Raw genomic sequence first — 23,442 nt, 5'->3', positions numbered from 1 at the left:
GATGTGTGCAAGAATAAAGGAAACTTACCCAAATTTGAGCGTGCGTGCATCCCACTGCCAGAAACAGATGGTGCCGTCAGCTCCAGTCGAGGACAGGAACCTCTTATTGCCACTGCACAGAGGAGAAAACTGCGCACACACACACACACATACACGCATTAATGAATGCGCACTCGCTTTTCAGTTTGGCTTTTGAATTTGCAATCACGTGTAAAGGGCCTATAACTTGCGGACATCTACATGTCATGTGGTGTATTGAAATCATCAAATTTGTGATCATGAGCAGGCAACTCTGTGTATAGGGAGAGATTTTTTAAAGGATTAGTTCACTTTCAAATGAAAATTACCCCAAGTTTTATTCACCCTCAAGCCATCCTAGGTGTATATGACTTTCTTATTTCTGATGAACGCAATTGGAAAAATATTAATAAATATCCTGACCCATCCAAGCTTTAATATGGCAGTGAACAGGGTTCACAAGTATGAGCTGAAGAAAGTGTCTCCATTTACATCCATCCATCATAAACGTATTCCACATGGCTCCAAGGGGTTAATAAAGACCTTCTGAAGTGAAGCGATGCTTTTGTGTAAAAAAATATCCATATTTAACAAATTATGAAGTAAAATATCTAGCTTCCGCCAGACCGCCTTCTGTATTCAATGTACGAAGAAATTGTAAAACTCTTGCAGTTCAAAACGCTTACAGTATGTCCTACACCTTCCCTATTCAACTTACGGGAAAAAGTGTAACTGACGCAACGACAGTTTACACTTTCTTTGTAACTTTGTTTTAATGTAAAACATTGTTTTTTTGACATTTTTGAACTATAATATAGAACAGCCAGTCATAATGCTTAGTTTATTTTCTCCATGTACATCCAATTGTGTTCTGTGACAAATCGGCTGGGAGAAACTTAATTTAAAAGGTCCAAGTTTCCAGCCGAAGGGACTATGAATCACCATAATGGTAACTATTTATACTATTATCCTACAATGGTGTTCAATATGATTGTCTTTTACAGTAATTTAGTGTATTAACACAGAAAAGGACCTAGAATGGAATTGATTACGCAGTAAAAATCTAAATAGGCTATTTTACTGTAGGAAAAATAGCTGTTAAATCTTAAATAAAATTCTTAATACTTGTGAATTTCTCATGCATATCCCTGTGCCTCTAAGCGTGAATGTAAACGTGTTGCGCACCTGTAATGACGTGATGGATGCAGCGTGGCCCTCCAGTACTGCCAGCGGGGCGCAGGTCTGCAGGCACCACACTCTGATCATTTTATCACAGCTGCCGGCTGCCAGCAGGGTGTTCTCATAATTCACAGCCATGTCTGAAATCTCTGCCGCATGACCTCTCAGTGTCGCCAGCAAACGCCCGTTATCCGTCGCCCAGATCTTCACCAAACAGTCGTCTGAACCCTGAGGAAACACACCACAAACAGTAACTTCTCTGACACTGCTAAAGTCGAACATCAGAATGAGCTACTTTTCAGACCGAGTCTTCTTTCAGAAGTTCACATCAGAACATTTTAGCCTCTTTTCAGCCAAATAAAATACACAAGAATTTAGTCAAGTGTTTTGCAAATTAATTAAATTAATGCAGAGATTCCAGCCAATTGTTTGAAGCTAAACCAATGCCCACAGGGTCTCTAAAGACAGGCATATTGAGTCATTTAAAATGCACTTAATACAATTAAATAGGCTCAGATAACAAGTTTGGTCTGTGCCAAGAGAAGCATATTACCTAAGAGTGTTTTAGGGTGATTTCAACTTTGTTTTTGGTTACTGTTACTCAACCCATTGTTTTATGTATCCAAAACCACTTTAGAAACCTACCTTGCTCATAAAGTCAACATGAAATCAAAATGGAATCTATTTAATTAATTACTTTGAGAACAAATCATCAGTGCACTGCATAAATAAATAACTAACTTTCCTTTCCTACTTTAGATATTTAGATTTCTACAGTAGACTGGGCCTGTGGATAAAGTCTTGTTATTTATTATGAAACATATCTAATACTTATGCTTTGTTTTTGAAAAAAAAAAAAAAAAAAAAAATTGATTATTGGTTTAACGACATGTATAATGTTACAAAAGATTTCTTTGTCAAATTAATGCTGCTCTTCAAACTTCATAATCAAAGTGTCCTGAAAACCTGCTTTCCACAAAAATAATAAATAGCACAACTGTTTTCAAAATTGATAATAATAGATGTTTCTTGAGCATTATGTCATCATATTAGAATGTTACTGTATTTGTTAATATTTGTAAATGTTAGTTAAAGGTGCCCTAGAATCAAAAATTTAATTTACCTTGGCATAGTTGAATAACAAGAGTTCAGTACATGGAAAAGACATACATTGAGTTTCAAACTCCATTGCTTCTTCCTTTTTTATGTACAAACCCGATTCCAAAAAAGTGGAAAAAATCATTTTAAGGGAAAAATAAGTTGATTTTAAATTTCATGGCATCAATACATCTCAAAAAAGTTGGGACAAGGCCATGTTTACCACTGTGTGGCATCCCCTCTTCTTTTTATAACAGTCTGCAAACGTCTGGGGACTGAGGAGACAAGTTGCTCCAGTTTAGGAATAGGAATGTTGTCCCATTCTTGTCTAATACAGGCTTCTAGTTGCTCAACTGTCTTTGGTCTTCTTTGTAGCATCTTCCTCTTTATGATGCACCAAATGTTTTCTATGGGTGAAAGATCTGGACTGCAGGCTGGCCATTTCAGTACCCGGATCCTTCTACGCAACCATGATGTTGTAATTGATGCAGTATGTGGTCTGGCATTGTCATGTTGGAAAATGCAAGGTCTTCCCTGAAAGAGACGATGTCTGGATGGGAGCATATGTTGTTCTAGAACTTGGATATACCTTTCAGCATTGATGGTGCCTTTCCAGATGTGTAAGCTGCCCATGCCACATGCACTCATGCAACCCCATACCATCAGAAATGCAGGATTCTGAACTGAGCGCTGATAACAACTTGGGTTGTCCTTGTCCTCTTTAGTCCGGATGACATGGCGTCCCAGTTTTCCAAAAAGAACTTCAAATTTTGATTTGTCTGACCACAGAACAGTTTTCCACTTTGCCACAGTCCATTTTAAATGAGCCTTGGCCCAGAGAAAACGCCTGCACTTCTGGATCATGTTTAGATATGGCTTCTTTTTTGACCTATAGAGTTTTAGCCGGCAACGGCGAATGGCACGGTGGATTGTGTTCACCAACAATGTTTTCTGGAAGTATTCCTGAGCCCATGTTGTGATTTCCATTACAGTAGCATTCCTGTATGTGATGCAGTGCCGTCTAAGGGCCTGAAGATCACAGGGCATCCAGTATGGTTTTCCGGCCTTGACCCTTACTCACAGAGATTATTCCAGATTCTCTGAATCTTTGGATGATATTATGCACTGTAGATGATGATAACTTCAAACTCTTTGCAATTTTTCTCTGAGAAACTCCTTTCTGATATTGCTCCACTATTTTTCGCCGCAGCATTGGGGGAATTGGTGATCCTCTGCCCATCCTGACTTCTGAGAGACACTGCCACTCTGAGAGGCTCTTTTTATACCCAATCATGTTGCCTATTGACCTAATAAGTTGCAAATTGGTCCTCCAGCTGTTCCTTATATGTACATTTAACTTTTCCGGCCTCTTATCGCTACCTGTCCCAACTTTTTTGGAATGTGTAGCTCTCATGAAATCATTTGGCATGAAATTTCAAAATGTTTCACTTTCAACATTTGATATGTTATCTATATTCTATTGTGAATAAAATATAAGTTTATGAGATTTGTAAATTATTGCATTCCTTTTTTTATTCACGATTTGTACAGTGTCCCAACTTTTTTGGAATCGAGTTTGTAAATCTCATTTGTTTAAAAGACCTCCGAAGAACAGGCGAATCTCAACATAACACCGACTGTTACGTAACAGTCAGGATCATTAACCCTCAGGGGTCTGAGGCTGATTTGGGGCCTGGAGAATTTTTGACATGCCCTGACATCTGTGCTTTTTTCAGTTGTTCATAAACATAGTAATGGAAAAAATGTCATTACATTGTATTCAGCACAAACTAGGCTACAATAATATGTAAGGAACATGTATGTACATGTTTGTATTTTTGAAGGAATAACGTTTATGCGTGGTTATTGAAAAAACAAAAAACTTAAGTCACTGAAATAAAGCCAAAAAAAACATTAAATCTGTGTTCACAAGACTTCTGGGTATTGGAGGTTGTAGACTACAGTTTTTGCTTCAAAATTATGTAAAAATTATCATTCCTACTCCTTCATATAAAACAATAGAGAGATTTAAATTTTCTAAAACATCTTTGGTCAAGAAACGCAGTATGCGTGGAGGCGTGAATCCTCATGAATAATGGGTGATTCTCACCTGAGAAGACAAAAGAATCGCATAAAGAGCTCTAATGACCTGCATAAATAATGAGGCGTTTCAGTCAGATAGGCTATGAAAAAACCCTCTGTTGATCATGTCTCAAGCTCATCATAATGTAAATCAAACATACAGAAAAAACAGCAATACTGTGAAATATTATTACAATTTAAAATAATGGTATTCTATTATTAAAATATAATGCAATATTAATGCATTACAAAGTGTCTGAGCAGTTATGTTACCTCTATGGCATTTCATATAGGCTTTTAGCTTAAAAGCATGCACATTTGGAGAAATATTGATGGATTCTCATGTTTATGTCAATTTTCTATACAGCGGAGTAATATTTATTCAATATTTATTGTCATCACTGTGAACGCTGGATACTGTTTTCAATTCATACTTGCAGCCGGAGGGTGCTCTGTGCACTTTTAGTCCACAAATGCCAATGCTAAAGAAGAATAGGCAATCCAGGAATAACTGAACTAACAGAGGCCAGAGATCGCTAACTATGGCTATTCAAAACACTTCAAGACAATAAATACACCATTGAGACGATGTATGCATGTATTGACTCAGAATTTGCATCTGAATAGCGCTGACTGCGTGGGCGTGGCCGCATTAGTGGATAATGAGCTGAATCAAGGACTTCTGACATGGCTCTCTTTTCATACAGATATTTTCATTTTTAAACACTTGCAGTCTGTATAATTCATAAACAACTTCATTCTTTATAAATCTCTCCAACAGTGTGTAATGTTAGCTTTAGCCATGGAACACCATCAAACTCGTTCAGAATCAAATGTAAACATCCAAATAAATACTGTACTCACATGATCCGAAGCATGCATGACGAACATTTGGTAAAGATCCATTTGAGGGTTATATTAGCTGTGTGAACTTTGTTTATGCACTGTTTTATAGTCGAGAGCTCGGGGGGCAGGGAGTGCAAGATTTAAAGGGGCCGCAGCCTATTTTTAATACATTTTAAAGTGTGTGCAATGCTTCCCACTGGTTTGAAATACACTTGCGGTGGTAGCCCCGTGAAAAATCCTCCTATTACCCACGGCACAAAAATGGTCTACTACATGTGACAAACAAATATTGTGCTGCATAAGTGCAGTTCATTATTAGTTCATGTTAACTAATGTAGTTAACTAATGTTAATTAATGAACCTTATTGTAAAGTGTTACCATATTTTTAATTAAATAAATATATGCTCACCAAGGCTGCATAAGAGACTTCTTTTAAAAGCATTAAAACAATCTTTTTGACCCCAAACTTTTTAAATGGTAGTGTACATACGTCATGCCAACGCTTCCTGCAGAAACGTTTTAAATGTCTAACACAAATGTTACTTTTTTTTTTACTAATACTATTTCTAGAGTCCAATGTGAATTTATTGCAAGGTAAATCAAACATGCTTTTAACCTAAAAATGCAGCACTGTGGCATTGCATTTCCATGACAACAAGCAGAGGATCATAAAAAGCAAGTGCTACCTACAGCAGTCTTTCAATCACAGCTTGATTGAAAGATGCTTTTTTCCCCTCAGATAATCAGCTTGCCATTTACCTCCTCATTTCGTAAACTCAAATTTAACAACATGAAAATATCACTGTTGTTTCGAGAAACACTAGAATTAACTGCGATAACAACATTGATTTTAGCAGGCCACACATGCATATCGAATTGAGCAAAGAAAAATGATCCCCAAGCCACACACAGAGACGAACATTCCCGAAGATCTGTTAAACACAGACAGAATGCCAATGACACATTGGCTAATGGCTCAGGAATATGAAAGAGATGATTTTATTCGTGGCTCGCAGCCAAATCCATAAAAGAAACACTTTTTTCAACATGCGCGCACAGACACGCCCCCCTACGCCGGGAGAAAAAGACCTATAGAAAGAAAAAAAAAAGGGTAGGAAATACACAGAGAGACCAAGATCGAAAGAGGAAAAGACAAAGAGAACAGGAGTAGGGGAGAGAGAGATAGAGGGAAAAGGGAGGGAGAGGCAGAAAGAGGGGGAGTAATCCTTGCTGTTCAGCCATTTTTGGAGCATTTAAAACTTGCAGAGTAAAATGGAACCCAAGAGTGCACACTCAAAAAACACACATCAGCAAAGCACACACACAATCACGATCCTACAGGCCGCTTAAAACCAGAGCGCTGACAAATATTAACAAAAGCTCAAGCCACAGGATGAGAGTGAGATAATGTCAGAGAAATGCCTTAATCAAAACACTTCCACTCACACACACACAGAATCTTTAGCAAGTTTGTGGGCATGATCATGTCACAGAGCCACAGTATGCTTGCCCAGATGGAACATGTGAATGACCTTTAACCTCTACACTTATCCCAGAGTCAAAACATTATCTGTCCATGTGAGCTCAGAAGGCTCACTGTCTAAAAATACCCTTTTAGTCACTAGGAAATGAAGACACAGTTCCCAGTGAAGTACAACATTGGTCAAATGAAAAGAACTACTCACTGAAAACCCAACAAAGGCCCACAGAGCTGAGTCCGATTTATTAATGACATGCACTACTGTTCAAAAGTTTAAGATTTTTTTTTTATATTTTTGAAAGAAGGCTCTTATGCTCAGCAAGGCAGCATTTATCTGATAAATATTCTAAAATATTATTACAATTTAAAATAACTTTTTTCCCCCTATTTTTAATACATTTTATAGTGTGTGCAATGCTTCCCACAGGTTTGAAATACACTTGCGGTGGTAGCCCCGTGAAAAATCCTCCTATTACCCACGGCACAAAAATGGTCTACTACATGTGACAAACAAATAATGTGTGATTTTTAACAGTATTTATATTTATTGAAATTAATTTTAATTACATAGCATACTATTACATTTAATTACATACTAATATTATGCATTATTATGCACTGTAAATTATGCAAAATTACAGCATTTAAATGGTTCACCTTTTCCTATGTTTTCTTTGCTGTCATATATTATCTCTCTCAGTGAATGGGACAGATTTTACTAGTAAAATTTATAAAATGAATAATATATGTGTCAAATAATGTTCTTAATCTTTTCTTCCTGTGGGGGAGACTACAATAATTTACTATGAATTAAATGGAAATCAAATTAAATACAATTTATTGTGTAACCAACATACCAATAATGCCCAAAAGAAAAAGAAAAAAACTTAGCGTGTGACTTTTAATTATAAACAAGCCCGAAATACAACGGGACTCTTATTTTGAAATGTATGTACTATTGCAGGCTGATCCTTCAGATTCTTACAACCGTCTAAAACATTTTATATAAAAGGCCATAAAGTAAACATTGTAATAATTCATCAACTTGAGTTCATTAGCAATCGCTTAAATCTGCGCTTTTCATTGATTGAGAATCACTTTGAAGCAGACTGAAGCGCTGTTGCGCGAGCTTGTAGAACGTGCAACAGCGCCCCCTTGTGACTTTGCAAAATGCAGCTCCTGTGGGAATGTTAGCGGGAATAAACAGTTCTGACGCACACGTAACGAGCAGGTATGAAACGACTAGTTTATTGATCGCGGATGTTTCCATTATGTTGCGCGGATATAGAAGTATAAGAGGATAAATATAGCTGCGAGCAGCGATGGCGGGCCCAAGCCCGGTGGCACCGCCACCCCGGTGGCTTCAGGGCAACTGTGCACAGCGGGCAATAGGCACTTAAAACGGTTAAACATCAAAGGACTATGTCAAATTCACTCCACATTTACTGCACTACAAGGTGCCGTTATAGAGCCCCTCCTCCCTGCCCATTTTCAAAGGATTACATGTGCCAAGTTTTAACATTATTCTGATGAATTTTGAAGCAAATCAGGTAAAAATAAGAGGGTGATCTCAATGTATGCTGAAAGTGACACATTTTCTGCTTCCAGTTGGTGGCGCTATGACTTTGAATCACAATAGTCAAATCCATGTGATCAGCCTTGTACAACGAAGACTAAGCCAAAGTTTCATCAAAATCAATTAATGTATGCAGAAGTTATAACACTTTGTTTCCCTTTTCTTGCCATAAATTTGTTGCCTCGCCACGGCCAAACCGTTTGAGATATCCAAAATCTGTTTGCAATTAAACAACTTCAATGTGTTAGCAACAAGTTAAAAAAAGCTTGGTGTAAATTGGATAAACCCTGTAGGAGTAGTAGTATAAAATTCATAGCCTGTTTTTTCAAAAAATTAACATTCAAACCAAAATAGCTGACTTCCTGTTGGTCGGAGCTAATGAATGTAAATTAGAAAATTGTCCGGCTTGATGAGAATAATGTGTACCGAGTTTGGTGACTGTAGGAAAAACTAACCCCCCCACTTTTGTCAAAAGGTGGCGCTACTGAGCCCCTCCACCACGCCCATTTCTATGGCTTTGTCCATGTGTACTGGTTGACAATATTGATGTGTGTGTCGAGTTTCATGCAATTTGAAGCATGTTAAGAGCCTCAAAAACACTCAAGAATATTATTACAGTTTGACCTGTTGCCATGGCAACAATATTTCAAATATCAAAAATCCTGTCATAGGTCTACATCTGCTGTGTATTGACATTACACTGATGAAGTTTGAAGCAAATCAGGTAAAAATAAGAGGGTGATCTCAAAGCATTTTAAAAGTGATACACTTCTTGCTGCCATTTGGTGGCGCTATAACTTTGACTCACAATAGTTACATCCATGTGATCAGACTACTACAACCAACACACTCCTGAAGTTTCATAAACATCAATCAATGTATGCAGAAGTTATAACACATTTCCTGTTTCCCTTTTCTCGCCATAAATTCGTTGCCTCGCCACGGCCAAACCGTTTGAGATATCCAAAATCCGTTTGCAATTAAACAACTTCAATGTGTTCGCAACAAGTTAAAAAAAGCTTGGTGTAAATTGGATAAACCCTGTAGGAGTAGTAGTATAAAATTCATAGCCTGTTTTTTCAAAAAATTAACATTCAAACCAAAATAGCTGACTTCCTGTTGGTCGGAGCTAATGAATGTAAATTAGAAAATTGTCCGGCTTGATGAGAATAATATGTGTACCGAGTTTGGTGACTGTAGGAAAAACTAACCCCCACTTTTGTCAAAAGGTGGCGCTACTGAGCCCCTCCACCACGCCCATTTCTATGGCTTTGTCCATGTGTACTGGTTGACAATATTGATGTGTGTGTCGAGTTTCATGCAATTTGAAGCATGTTAAGAGCCTCAAAAACACTCAAGAATATTATTACAGTTTGACCTGTTGCCATGGCAACAATATTTCAAATATCAAAAATCCTGTCATAGGTCTACATCTGCTGTGTATTGACATTACACTGATGAAGTTTGAAGCAAATCAGGTAAAAATAAGAGGGTGATCTCAAAACATTTCAAAAAGTGATACACTTCCTGCTGCCAGTTGGTGGCGCTATAACTTTGACTCACAATAGTCACATCCATGTGATCAGACTCCTATAACGAACACACTCGTGAAGTTTCATAAAGATCAATATATGTATTAAGACGTTATAACACATTTCCTGTTTCCTTTTTCTCGCCATAAATTCGTTGCCTCGCCACGGCCAAACCGTTCGAGATATCAAAAATCCCCTGGCAATTTTTAATCATCAGTGTCTTGACTTCATGCTGACCGAGTTTGGTGGCGATCGGATTAATCGTCTAGGAGGAGTATATCAAATTCCAGAGCATGCGTTTTTCAAACAACCCTTAATAGCTGACTTCCTGTTGGCGTGGCGATTAACTTAGAGCGCGAAAGTTGTTCGGCCCGATGAGGTCTATATGTGTACCGAGTTTCATACTAATACGTGCAAGCATGTTTAATATATGGACCAAATTTTCAGACTTTTTTCAAGGGGGCGCTGTCGAGCCCCCCTGCCACGCCCGGGTACCAGCCTCTCCGGCGTCCTAATGGCCGCGGATTCCAATGTGTGTGCCAATTTTCAAGAGTTTTTGAGCATGTTAAGGCCCCCAAAAAGCCCCGGAAGACGGAAAAAAAAAATAAAAAAAAAAAATAAAAATAATAATAATCCTTAGAAGAACAAGAGGGCCCTGCGCGAATTTTCGCTTGGGCCCTAATAATCCTTAGAAGAACAAGAGGGCCCTGCGCGAATTTTCGCTTGGGCCCTAAAAATAATAAAAGCAAAATGTGTCTCAAAATATACTTGGGCGTCCGTTATTATATGTGGGCGGCCCGCCCAAGTAAAGTCTATGTGTGGGAAGCACTGGTATGGCAAACCTGAATTTGCAGCAGCCATTACTTCAGAAATTACTCAAATGGTACGTTTACATGACAACCATGTACTAAAAAAGAAAAAGTTTTTCATAGATGGCAACACTGTGACAAACTTCCTTTTCACAAGGATCCACAAGGATCCACGATTAGACTAAAAACGCGGTATTATGCTGCCAGGCCAGTAGATGGCGATGTGACTTTGTAAAGAAACACAGCGAGCTTATAGACCAAACACGTAATACACATACACATGACACGTTTTCACATATTCACATTTTTGTAGTTTACACACAGATAATAATGGTATCGTTTTCAAAAACTTTGCGTTTTCAGGCCCCCAAACGCCATTTTTGTGTAAATGAATGGCCAAAACACATAAAAAGTTTTATGTTTTTAGTTAGAAATCAGTGTCGTGTAAACGGCCCCTAATATGCAGATTTGGTGCTCAAGAAACGTTTCTTATTATCAATGTTGTAAACTATTTATATTTTAATTTATAATAGTACAACATACAACATAGTATAACAACAATATATTTCTCGAAACTGTTATACATTTTTTTCAGAATTCTTTGATGATTGATTAGAAAGATCAACTGGCAAAATCTTTTTTAACATTATTAAAGTATTTACTCTCACTTTTGATCATATTAATGCATCCTTGCAGAACAAAAGTATTTTTTAAATCTTGTAAAGAGGCATCAAAAAGATCACAATACAAATCTGCATATTTTTATTTAAACCTATAATTGAAAAGTCTCAAGATTTTGAAAAATGTAAAAAAGCACAAATTATGACGTAAAATGAACAAAGTATTCTTCACTATTTCTAGGTCACTAATAAACCCAAGTAAATTTTGACACTGATCATGTGAGTCTTGATGTTCTTGCTTCCACTGACACACAAGACACTCTTTGGATCATCCTCAAATCATACAAGTGAAGATGATCATCAGGTTTTACAAAAACGTGTATCTTGAGTGCTGCTATCTTTAAAAAAAAAAAAAAAAGAAGAAAAAAAAAAAAGGGACAAACCTAATACAAAAAAAAAAAAAATCACTCAAATTGTTATGCAGATAAAATAAGCTGTAATTAAAAACCGTATTTAACTAGAAAAATGCATAATACAATCCTTTTTGTTAGTGGTCCCTGACTCTTTAAATCAAAACACACTGAACACACTTTCTGTACATGATGAATTACTCAGACACATTACAACAGGCCAAAAAAATCGATAAGGAGCCATGTTTTCATGCATTAATTTATGATTTTATCCAAAGTGTCTTGTCATGTAAAATAAACACAAGTTAAGTCAATGGCCCTGTTAATGATACTCTCAATGATAAACTACAGAATAGTTCATTTGAACCACTGTAACTACATCCAGTGTGAACATAACTCTTACAGGCAAGTCTCTGCTCAACTCATAAAACCACAGCTGCTTTCAGAACCTCAAACCCACTCAGACATCTGGACCAAACAGCGATCACATCCCACCATTCAATAGGCCATTTGAGACCATCATGTTCTTTGAGGTATTTTGCAACGTTAAAGCTCTTGACCGAAACGGTTTTATTATTTGACACTTTAACAGCACCCTAAAAAGTTTAGTGACATCCCTTTAAATTCCATAATGGGTAGGCATACAGTTGTATGTATACAGTTTAATGAGGCATACAGTCTAATTAAAGCCACAAAAGGCTTAAGTGATTTAAATCAGCTACATTGTACTTGTACTTGTCAGTATTTGTATATTCTGACTGCTTAATCAGTTCACTACATTTATGTATTATACATACATATTTCTGAATTTATTTTAATTAAATATACTGGATATTTTGTAATACTTTACAATAATAACAATAATAAGTTAACATTAGTTAAATACATTAGTTAAACTAATAATGAACTGTACTTATACAGCATGTATTAATCTTTATTAATGTTAATTTCAACATTTACTATTACATTATTAAAATCTTGTTAACATTAGTTAATGCACTGTGAACTAACATGAACAAACAAATGAACAGCTGTATTTTCATTAACGTTAACAAAGATTAATAAATACAGTAACAAATGTATTGCTTATGGTTAGTTCATGTTAGTTAATACATTAAAGGTGCCATCGAATGGAAAATTGAATTTACCTCGGCATAGTTGAATAACAAGAGTTCAGTACATGGAAATGACATACAGTGAGTCACAAACTCCATTGTTTCCTCCTTCTTATATAAATCTCATTATATAAGTCAGGATCGTTAATATGTATGACCCCAATATTTGCATATGCCAGCCCATGTTCAAGCCATTAGACAAGGGCAGCCAGTATTAACGTCTGGATGTGCACAGCTGAATCATCAGACTAGGTAAGCAAGCAAGAACAATAGCGAAAAATGGCAGATGGAGCAATAATAACTGACATGATTCATGATATCATGATATTTTTAGTGATATTTGTAAATTGTCTTTCTAAATGTTTTGTTAGCATGTTGCTAATGTACTGTTAAATGTGGTTAAAGTTACCATCGTTTCTTACTGTATTCACGGAGACAAGAGTTGCAGTCTGTATAATTCATAAACACAACTTCATTCTTTATAAATCTCTCCAACAGTGTGTAATGTTAGCTTTAGCCACGGAGCACTATCAAACTCATTCAGAATCAAATGTAAACATACAAATAAACACTGTACTTATGCGATTAGACATGCTGCATGACGAACACTTTGTAAAGATCCATTTTGAGGGTTATATTAGCTGTGTGAACTTTGTTTATGCACTGTATTATAGTCAAGAGCTTGGGGGGCAGGGAGTGTGAGATTTAAAGGGGCCACTGCCTGAATCGGTGCATATTTAATGATGCCCCAAAATAGGCAATTAAAAAAATGAATTAAAAAAAAAATCTATGGTGTATTTTGAGCTGAAACTTCACAGACACATTCAGGGGACACCTTAGACTTATATTACATCTTGTGAAAGAATGTTCTAGGGCACCTTTAACTAATGTATAACTAATGAACCTTATTGTAAAGTGTTACCAGATACTAAATATGTTAAAAAGAAAAGCATCATGGTCATGGTACTTCTCATTATAAGTGAAGAGTGTAAAAGCAAATTTATACTATGGGATATATGGAGTTGCCCACCACACACACTGTAAAGAAAACAAGGTTCCCACACATTTTGACCAATACATTTCTATTTCGTTCCTAGTCGTTTGTGATCAACTGGATAAGGATTTAAATAAAATATTATATTATATATATATACATACATACACACACACACAATTTCATAGAGATTGTATATCAAACATAGAGCAACTTCTAGTCAATGAACAAAATATTAACTAAGCTTAGCTAAAAAAAAAAAAATGCAATCAAATCAATCAAATCTAGACCAGGAAATCACAACTGTCAAATTGCCTGTTTTTCCCCCAGGTTTTCCATGTCCTTGAGACTCCAGTAAAAATATAAACAAATTCAAAATTTAGCAATCGTTTTCGGATTTTTTTTTTTATCTGTCAGAGAAATCATTAGTTTTCCAATTTCTTGAAATCTTTTTTTGAAAAGCTGATACTGAAGTCAACTCTTAAAACCATTCAATTAACACTCACAATAAAACAACAATAAATTAACAGATCATCTTCTCCCTGAATACATTTCCAGATACACATGCAAGCACACACACACACACACACACACACACACACACACACACACACACAGGCAGGCAGTCTGACAGCACAAGAACATAACGAACAAATTAAAATTCCATAACCTGATGTAATAATACACTCCAGAATACTATACTCAAACAGCAGCCAAGGAAGGGCACACAACACGAATGTCCATAAATCTGTTCTAAAAACCTGCACATTTCAGTTCTATCATTCATTCATACATTAGATTTATATATTTTAAAATATTTTTCATATTCATTATATTTCAAAAAAGGTAAGCACATTCAAAAACATTGTTTAAAAAAAAAAAAAAAAAACGTCATAAAACCAGATGTCTTACTGTGAAGATGCGACGACCGGTGCGGTCGAAGGTGACACAGTACACAGATGACAGGTGGCCCAGAATTCTCTTGTGCATCTTCATATGTTGGTAAACAGCTGTAGGGACCAGCTGACCCAACCGATATGAACCATTCAGCCTCCGACTGTATACTGTTTCCACTATAACACGCAAGACATATCCAGCAAAACAACATGAGAATCTACAGCATTCTAAGAAAATTCTTATTATAATCATTTAATTTACAACAAACACTATTTTTAATGTATGGTCCACATTTTTCTAGATTTCTAAAACACTTAACACTAAATGCACTAAAGACTCTTATTTCAACCAGCAAATCAATACAAATCAGTTTTAAAAAAAGGTCTAAGAATTTGGATGAATGTTGCTTCTTCCACTGGAATACATCGACATAGCAACCAATAAGAGGTGACTTACCAATATTGGGCGGGCTTCCATAGATGACTGGCGGCTCTGGTGGCCTGCCACAGTGCAGGGCAGCGAGGGCGGACCCCTTCCATACCACGTGCTTACAACCTGCCAACAAACACGTGGGACTGTCACTAAATATACACACGAGAAGTGATTGAACCCTTAAGCACACATACACAAACTGGTATCGATGCAAAACACACATTTTTACCACAAAACAAAATGTAATTATATGCTTTTGTTTTATTCCTTGGAAGGGAAGTAGCAATATTCTTGAAAATATTATAGAAAAGTTTTAATTGCTATGAAATGCTATTATGGAGGTAAATCACACCACTACTGATCAATTACCAATCCTTTCTTTTGCATACTTATACATCAGACACAACAGTGAGATGCAATTTGTAAATATTAAAAAGACTTCCAGTTAAATCCTTTATAATGAACCTGCCAAATGTGAACATTCCCCCACCCCATCTTCAGCTTTTTCATTCAAAAAATGTATCTGATCTTAAATTTCTTTGCAGCAGTTATGGGATTAATGCTGTAAAAAAAATAAAAAAATAAATAAAATCTCTCTTTTGCTTAACTTGGCTGTTAACAGGTTTCTTTGCTTATTATAAAAACGGATGATGAACACATTTAATGTTCAAACAGAAACACTCACTCTTGTTTGTACGCAGCACCGACTGTCGTCCGGCTCCCAGCAGTGAGTTGACTCCAGGTACGCTGGCTGGCACTTCCCTCTCTAAAAGAGGGCTCACTCGCTCACACACCTGCAACAGGTGATCTGAAGAAATGTGCCTGTACAATTTGACCTATACACACAATCACAAACATGTATTAGGGCAAATGTATGTTTAACACACCTATATATACTGTTTCACATCATGTTCAATACACTTAATTATTGCGTTGCAATAGTGTATGCATAGAAAGTAGATTTAAACAAAAAGGTACAAAATAAAAAACCTTAACATTTACAAGTCTTAACATTAATCTACATAAATACCTTCTTAAAAACACTTACAATTATATAATTAAATAATTAAATTTTCTACCACAACATTCAAATTTATTCAAAGCATGCATGTGAAGGCTTTAATTAAAAAAAGATCATTATCACCATGAAATAATTTCATATAATGAAGGTGTGCTAAAAAAAATAACTCAACAATAAAATAAAAGGACATATTTAAAAACAGCCATTTGCCAGACATTATCAATGCACACATAAAAAAACATTCACATAATAGCATCATAAAAACCATTAGAAGATTATAGACGACACTTCGTTTCATTACAATACAGTTTTACTGCCTTTTTTCAAGGACTTTTTTTTTTTTTTTATCTTTCCATATTCTCCCTAGAGATGAATCTAATCTACAGAGTAAAATGCGCGTCTCCCTGCGCAGCGCGTCAGTACGGGTATCTTTTATCAAGCCTGTTCAGCACATCCAGCTTCCAACTGCAGGCCAGTAATTAATGTGGCTTTAATTGCATTTAGCGTCGTCCTATTGGTCGCCACACACACACACACACACACACACACACACACACTTCATATCCAGCCACACATACACACAAACGCGCGCGCACACAACGCTTAGCTAATGATTTTATACACAAGGCCATGTTTAACAGTGAGTAAATCAGAGGATATGAATTAAAAACATTAATTATACAATTAAAAATCAGTATTTAACAACGGTATCCTAATATAGCTAACAGTTGTTAATGAATTATCCTTAATTACTGTTATTACATTACGTGAAAATTATTTTGCGAAAAAAATAGTAATTAATAAAAATGTAAAATTATTCAAATAAACATTTTATTTAAAAATACACGCATTTATTTGATAAATATTAACATTTATAATTTCAATTTTAATGCAATGCTGTTATTTTATTAATCTTATGAATAATGATAATTAATGCAGATTGCATAGCTCATTAACATATTGATCGAGGGTACCTCGAGACATGACAAAAAAAATTAATTGACAGCGCCAACATCAGGCGGTCAAGTCTCGTGCGCGTTATTCCTACCCACAATCTGCAGGCACGGGCTTTAACATCTTCACACACGGTAGTGAAATCATGCACGAACGATCTCTCACACACACACACACACACACGCATTCACTCAATATAATACGGGGATCTACTGGCGTAGCGGCGCGCGAGATCATCCGCGAGACAATCGCGAATACAAAATAACAGATTATCGCTACAATGTGTGTGAATTTCTCCCTGTGCAAGAGACGACGGAGAAGCAACGGTAACAGGCTGTGTGATTAACAGACTGTTGTTGAGTCTATTAGTTACGCAACTGATATATATATATATTGGGGGGTGGCCATAGCAGGGGCTGGATCAAAACACACTTAAGTTTTAAAATCAAGATATTTCGCTACATCTCACTTCGATTGAGGACGCAAACTGTCTTCCCGAGTTATATTCCTACATGGATTAGCGAGCTACTGAAAAATGCAAATAATCCGATTAATAATTTATTTACCTTTTTAAATATCGTAATTAATAAATTAATCAATACGTACTCATTTCGATGTACCTCTCATTTGTGTTATCGGCCTCAAGTCTCACAACACTGTCTGTTCAGAAATAACTTCCTCCGAAAAAAAATAAAAATATTGTCAGGGCAACTTAAAAGTCCCATTACCCTCCTAAGATCCTCTACGTCTCCGGCTTGTTGTTTCCAGCTCCAAAAGCTTACTTTAAGTGAAATAAAGTGAGGTAAAAGGAGTATTTTACCCTGACTATGGTTGTATTACATGGAGCAGAGCGCCTCCATCCCGCCCCGCTTTCAGTCTCTGCGCACTGGTCCCTCCTCCCTCCGCTCCCTTCCCCTTATAGCACCACATTCATGACGTCTCTTTATTTCTACATCAATTTTAACATCTATTTACACCTTGTGCACACCACTGTGTCCAAACTCACATCCCTGAGGTCAGGCCAGGCTCTGGGTTCATCTGATGGCAGTCCTTTCTAACCCTGAGGTTGGTTTTCCCCGTGTGCTCGGGTTAAGTTTTTTCCTGATTTAAAAATTGCGGGAAATTCAATTTCTTATTTTGCTCTCTAAAAAGTTTTCTCTCGGTTATAGGGATCCCTTACCAAATTTTCGTAACTCCCTGGGTGTTCTTTGCCAGTCCAGTCAATCCTTTTGGGTAACAGCTGTAATGGAAAAACGGTGTTAAATAGGTTTGGGTAAATTCTAAGGGGTCAAGTTTGTATTTTTAAACCATAAATACGAAATCTGCGTTAAATTAGCAGCCTAAAGTGCAGCGCAGTGAGATGCGACGCGAGTAGGGCTCGCGCTGCTTACCTCCTTCTCCTGAACCTCCCGTATCAAGGTCTGAAAAAAGCACAAAAATAGCAAATTACCGTTCAATCTTCTTCAGAAATGTCGTTTACAATCCTATATTACAAAATCACCCACCTCTGCCGCGTCCTGACAAGGTCCAGCTTCTAAAAATCGGGCTATTAGGAAGTACAGTTCTGCGAGATGGGGGAGAATGAGCTACATTAGCTTTCAAGAAGGACGTGGTGGGAACGGCAAATGTATATAAAAATACTCCAGCGTCACCTTTATCAATTCCTTTTACTCACCGGATTTCAACTGCGCGACGTGTTTACGCTCAGCAGCCATGTTTAGGGTTGTTTTGGGGGTGAAGGAGAAGGTGTGTGTGGCCGTTCTGGGAAGCGGGTATCGCTGGGCTGCCCTATAGTTGTCAGTGTTTGTTCACCAGGAAGAGCTGCGCCTCCATTCACCCAACACACACTGAAAGAAGATCCGGCGCGTCGCTCGAGCCTTCCGCGCTCTCGCTAAATAGTCCCCTCTTAAGCACAACGTGCCGCGCGTCGATGCGGACAAACATCTCGAGCACCGGGGCGTTTGTGGTTGACAAGAAACGATGTTTCTAAAACATGCAGTTTAATGCACCTTAAGGATGTTCGTGAATATTTTGGGTTTCAGTTTGCGCTCCACACCCCCCCCCCTCCCTCTGAAAGCACAACCCCTTTGCGCAGGAATACACGAGGAGAGTCGAGTACGTACGCGCAGGACTGTGTGTCAGGGAGGCTGTGATGCTAACGCTGAAGGGAAAAAAGCAGGCAATGGTGGCTCGTTGTATGCACAAATGTAACTATTTATTCGGGCTACGGTTATTTGTTTGCTAAATCCCGGATTCTGAGCTTTAATGGCGCCTCTTGTTCCTCGGTCTGTCGACCTTGCGGGCAGCGAAGCTCGGTTCTCACTCCATGTTTCTCCCACAACAGCATATTGAAGCTAACTATCAAACACCCGAATTTTACCACTGCTTTTGCGTGGTTGTGATGTGTATAATAAAGTCAAATTATTTCGAGCATAAAACAGACTTATTCCAAGGAACCCACCCCCTCTCTTGGTTGTGCTTTGGATTGGGAAGTCCTCCATTTCTTTCCCAAAAGCGAGCGGGCAGTAAAATGGGGGAAGGGTAGTAAACAGGGAGAATGTAATGAATTAAACCTTGTGAGTTACAGGAATCCAGTGACTAATGGCAACACCAGACAAACAGGACAGCGGTGATTTTATTTATGTATTTATATGTCACACAGTATATCTATATTAAAGAAACAACATGCAGATTGTGTACACAGTTGAACTGGGCAAAATATTTTCCTATACTCCTGCCTATAATATTGTACTCATTATAAACAAGTATTGTACATATTTCTTCCTTTTTTTTTATTTGAATGGTAAGCAGTTAGGGGCATAAAGAGTGAAGATATTGACTTTAAATGAGCCCGTTGAAGTTTTGTCATATGAAGTCTCATCCTACGGCCTTAAAACTGATTTAGGAGGCAGTCGTACAACATTAAAATGCCTTTTGAGTCCTAACCTTCTGCTGGAGTATAGTTGACCTGTAGATTATGTATAGTCTGACCAATCTAAATTCTAAGATCCCTTAATTAGTTATCCACGTCAAGTAAACACCACCAGTCTTGTATTACAGTCAGTGCAAGAGGCTAAACTTTCTTTTTGCTTCGACCATATATCGCAAGTAATGAAAATGAGAGTTAAAACTGAGGCTTAATAACTCAGCACCCATTGAACAATATAATGGCCTGGTTTCACAGACAGGGCTTAGATTAAGCCAGGATTAGGCCTTAGTTTAATTAGGACATTTGAGTAGCTTTTATAAACGTGTCTTAGGAAAAAAACATTACCGGTGTGTATCTTGAGACAAAGCAATGACACTGACATATTTTAAGATATGCCAGTACAAGTTATTTTCAGTTAAAATAGCTCAAACGTGTATTTTAGTCTGGGACTAGGCTTAAGCCTTGTCTGTGAAACGGCGGAAATATCATAAAAAACTTTAATAGACTATTTTGTAAAAGCTTTTCTTTTCATAGTATTTTATAAATTTGTAATGTTTTATATATATATATATATATATATATATATATATATATATATATATATATATATATATATATATATATATATATATATATATATATATGCATCAAATGGGATGCATCAAAGTCAGGCATTAAACAAGGGAAGTGTTTGAGGTTTCTCTGAGCTAAAAAGGTGACTTTGATACAATCTTTGACTTTTCATTTATAAGGATGAGGCAAATTGTTATGTGCCCTTGCTAGGAAAATCCCTGTTCAACAGTTAGTCTTAACAGAATTTGGTGATGTAACACTTTCTAAACTACTGACACTAAGAGTAAACGTGGAGGAGAAAAGCAGTCAGATACTTGAGAAGTACATGAATATAGCAGCTTTAGCTTCGAGGCTACTTAAGCAGAACTGATGCAACTTATCACACTTTTGAGAAACGGTGGTGATCTGGTGAAGTGGCTGAGTAGGCACAAAACTTCATATGTAAGTTCAGACAAAAGCAAAAACCGCTGAAAGAATGACTCATCTTGATTCAGAATACTAAAAATAAAAATCTTAAACACCTTCTTAAAATATATTGGATTAAACATTATAAAATGGACACATTGTGTTATTTTGTGATCAGTGGTGTGCAGTATTTCTTCTTGCCACTGGAGGTCAGGACTAACATTTCAGATGATGAGTTCAGGGGCCAAACATGGGTCAAAGGTTATAAGGGTAAATAAATCAAGTTGGAGTTTTTCTGGATTCATCTGAACCTTCCAGATTGTTATACTTTTGCATAATAATTATTATTAACAAAAGCTTTATAATTTAAAAAGATTTCTGAAAGAGTAATCTCTAATAATAATCAGAAAAAAATAGGATACAATTGGCCTTATAAAAATATTTAAAGTGAGGAAGGCAACTCCTGAATGATGGGGAAAATGTATGTATTTGATATATAATATAATAATAATGTTAATAATGCATCAACAACTTAGAGATATATGTATTATAAACTAAATCACAGAATTAAAGGTGCTAAAGAGGATGTTTTGTTTTATATATTTTTGAAATATTACTTGAAACTGTCTTTACTAACTGATAAAAGACTATTTATTAGGTGCACTAAAAGGAATAATATTAATATACATCATCTGTGCACGAGGCAGGGCCTTAAAAACATCAGCCAATCGTTTGGCCCTCTGGCTTGTCAATCACTGCCATTACGTTCCTTGTGAGAGACGAGCACGGCTGCGTGCTCCAGTAACTTTCCACACTCCACAGGCGCCGTATGCAATGTTTTTGTCAGGAGACAGGAGTAACAACTGCAGATTATGAGTTACCTGCGGTGAGTCCGACATAATGAATCCACTAACACGACACAGCGAATGCTGGTGGTAAACACTCGTGTTCCAATACTCCTGCACGAATTTTGGGATGTGTTCCCTCGAAATGAGCTCTGAAGGAGGGGGGTTGTTCTTACGCATGCGCTCATTTCAAAAACTCACTAACAGTCTTTGGTTTTTCAGTCAACGAAAAGATCCTCTTTAGCACCTTTAAGGCCATATTTTTGATATAGAATCAGTGACAATTTGGACTCAAATGTATAAGAGTTTTCATGGTATTTACTTTAACTTATGCAATGTGGATAAATATAATAATAATAATGTGATCAGTTTCATGTTTCATTTTATTCAGACCTCATTTGGACTAATAATAACTAATGTCCACCATTCCTAACAAGTGTATTCTCTGAAAGTGTATTAAACTGTTTTATTACTATATGAGGCTTTTTATCTATTGGCTGGATCTCCAGAAAGACAGCAGGCCAGACCAACGAGGGTTGTCAGTCCATTCATTTCCTCTTCTCCGTTCCTGCCTCCCCGTGGCATTGCTGACCTTTCACTTTCTGACATCAGCAGTTGTATTTAGTGAGTGTATGCGTGTGTGTTTAGGGTCACATGTGTTTGTGTATAAAGAACTACACTGAAAAGCTTTTGTAGCTTTGGACTAAACACCCTGGACCCTCAAGAGTTTTCCACAAAGTTAACTCTTTATGGTACAGTGTTGTCATTATTTTTCTTCACTTACTCTCTAAATCAGAAAACAACAAGTTGCATTGTTGGAATTAAAAGTACAGTCTTCAAAGAAACCAATAATATGCTGTTTTAAGTCACGTGACATTTAATTTTCTCTCTAAAATGAAGACGTGCTGAAGTGCTCGATATTTCTTTTACATCTGTATTTTTAAAGCATAGAGATGTTAAATACATGTTTTTGTTCACAGATGTTTATCTAACATCAATTTTACAATAAATTGAGGAAACCTAAACCACAATAGAAAAATATTCATGTTATGACAATTGTGCATTTCCCTATTTTTTAATAGATAATAACATCAGTTGTTACAGAAATTATTTTATTTGCAAATGCGCTTAGTAATATAATTATGCATAAATAACACAATTATGATTTATATTTCATGTGTTAAAAAAACATTAATATTATACAGAAAAGCCAACTAAGGGTGAGCTATACCTTTATATTAAAGGATAAATTATAAGGCTTTATTAAATTCTAATTTCAAATGTAAAAATATATAAGTTTATGAAAGACATGGATACTAGTTTTTGTTCTGGTATTAATTTTTTGATTTTTCATTGTTGTACCAATATTTTATTTTATTATATATATGTATATTCTTCCCCAAAAACTTTAATCTGAGCTATATATATATATATATATATATATATATATATATATATATATATATATATATATATATATATATATATACACAGTGGGTACAGAAAGTATTCAGACCCCCTTAAATCTTTCACTCTTTGTTATATTGCAGCCATTTGCTAAAATTATTTAAGTTAATTTTTTTCCTCATTAATGTACACACAGCACCCCATATTGACAGAAAAACA

The 23,442-nt window shown here is 36.4% G+C and overlaps 1 protein-coding gene across 3 annotated transcripts in view; it reads right to left on the bottom strand.

The window, feature by feature from the left end:
* Positions 1-18,890, bottom strand: part of phip (pleckstrin homology domain interacting protein) — a 50,616-nt gene extending 31,726 nt beyond the window's left edge. For 2 of the 3 annotated variants that reach the window (XM_067370424.1, XM_067370425.1), the window contains exons 1-9: positions 18,740-18,890; positions 18,570-18,628; positions 18,456-18,485; positions 18,245-18,304; positions 15,775-15,925; positions 15,114-15,212; positions 14,673-14,833; positions 1,204-1,425; positions 29-129 (exon numbers count right to left, since the gene is read on the bottom strand). In XM_067370424.1, the coding sequence (XP_067226525.1) occupies positions 29-129; positions 1,204-1,425; positions 14,673-14,833; positions 15,114-15,212; positions 15,775-15,925; positions 18,245-18,304; positions 18,456-18,485; positions 18,570-18,628; positions 18,740-18,779 (923 nt within the window). In that variant the 5' untranslated portion in view covers positions 18,780-18,890. Of the gene's footprint in view, positions 1-28; positions 130-1,203; positions 1,426-14,672; positions 14,834-15,113; positions 15,213-15,774; positions 15,926-16,233; positions 17,616-18,244; positions 18,305-18,455; positions 18,486-18,569; positions 18,629-18,739 lie in introns of those variants that run through there. The other variant, XM_067370426.1, reaches the window with a different exon arrangement.
* Between the last annotated feature and the right edge of the window lie 4,552 nt (positions 18,891-23,442).

This window comes from Chanodichthys erythropterus, chromosome 20, assembly GCF_024489055.1.
Source record: "Chanodichthys erythropterus isolate Z2021 chromosome 20, ASM2448905v1, whole genome shotgun sequence".
NCBI lineage: Eukaryota > Metazoa > Chordata > Actinopteri > Cypriniformes > Xenocyprididae > Chanodichthys > Chanodichthys erythropterus.
Note: the sequence above shows the minus strand (reverse complement) of the source record. Positions and strands in the feature narration are given on the sequence as shown.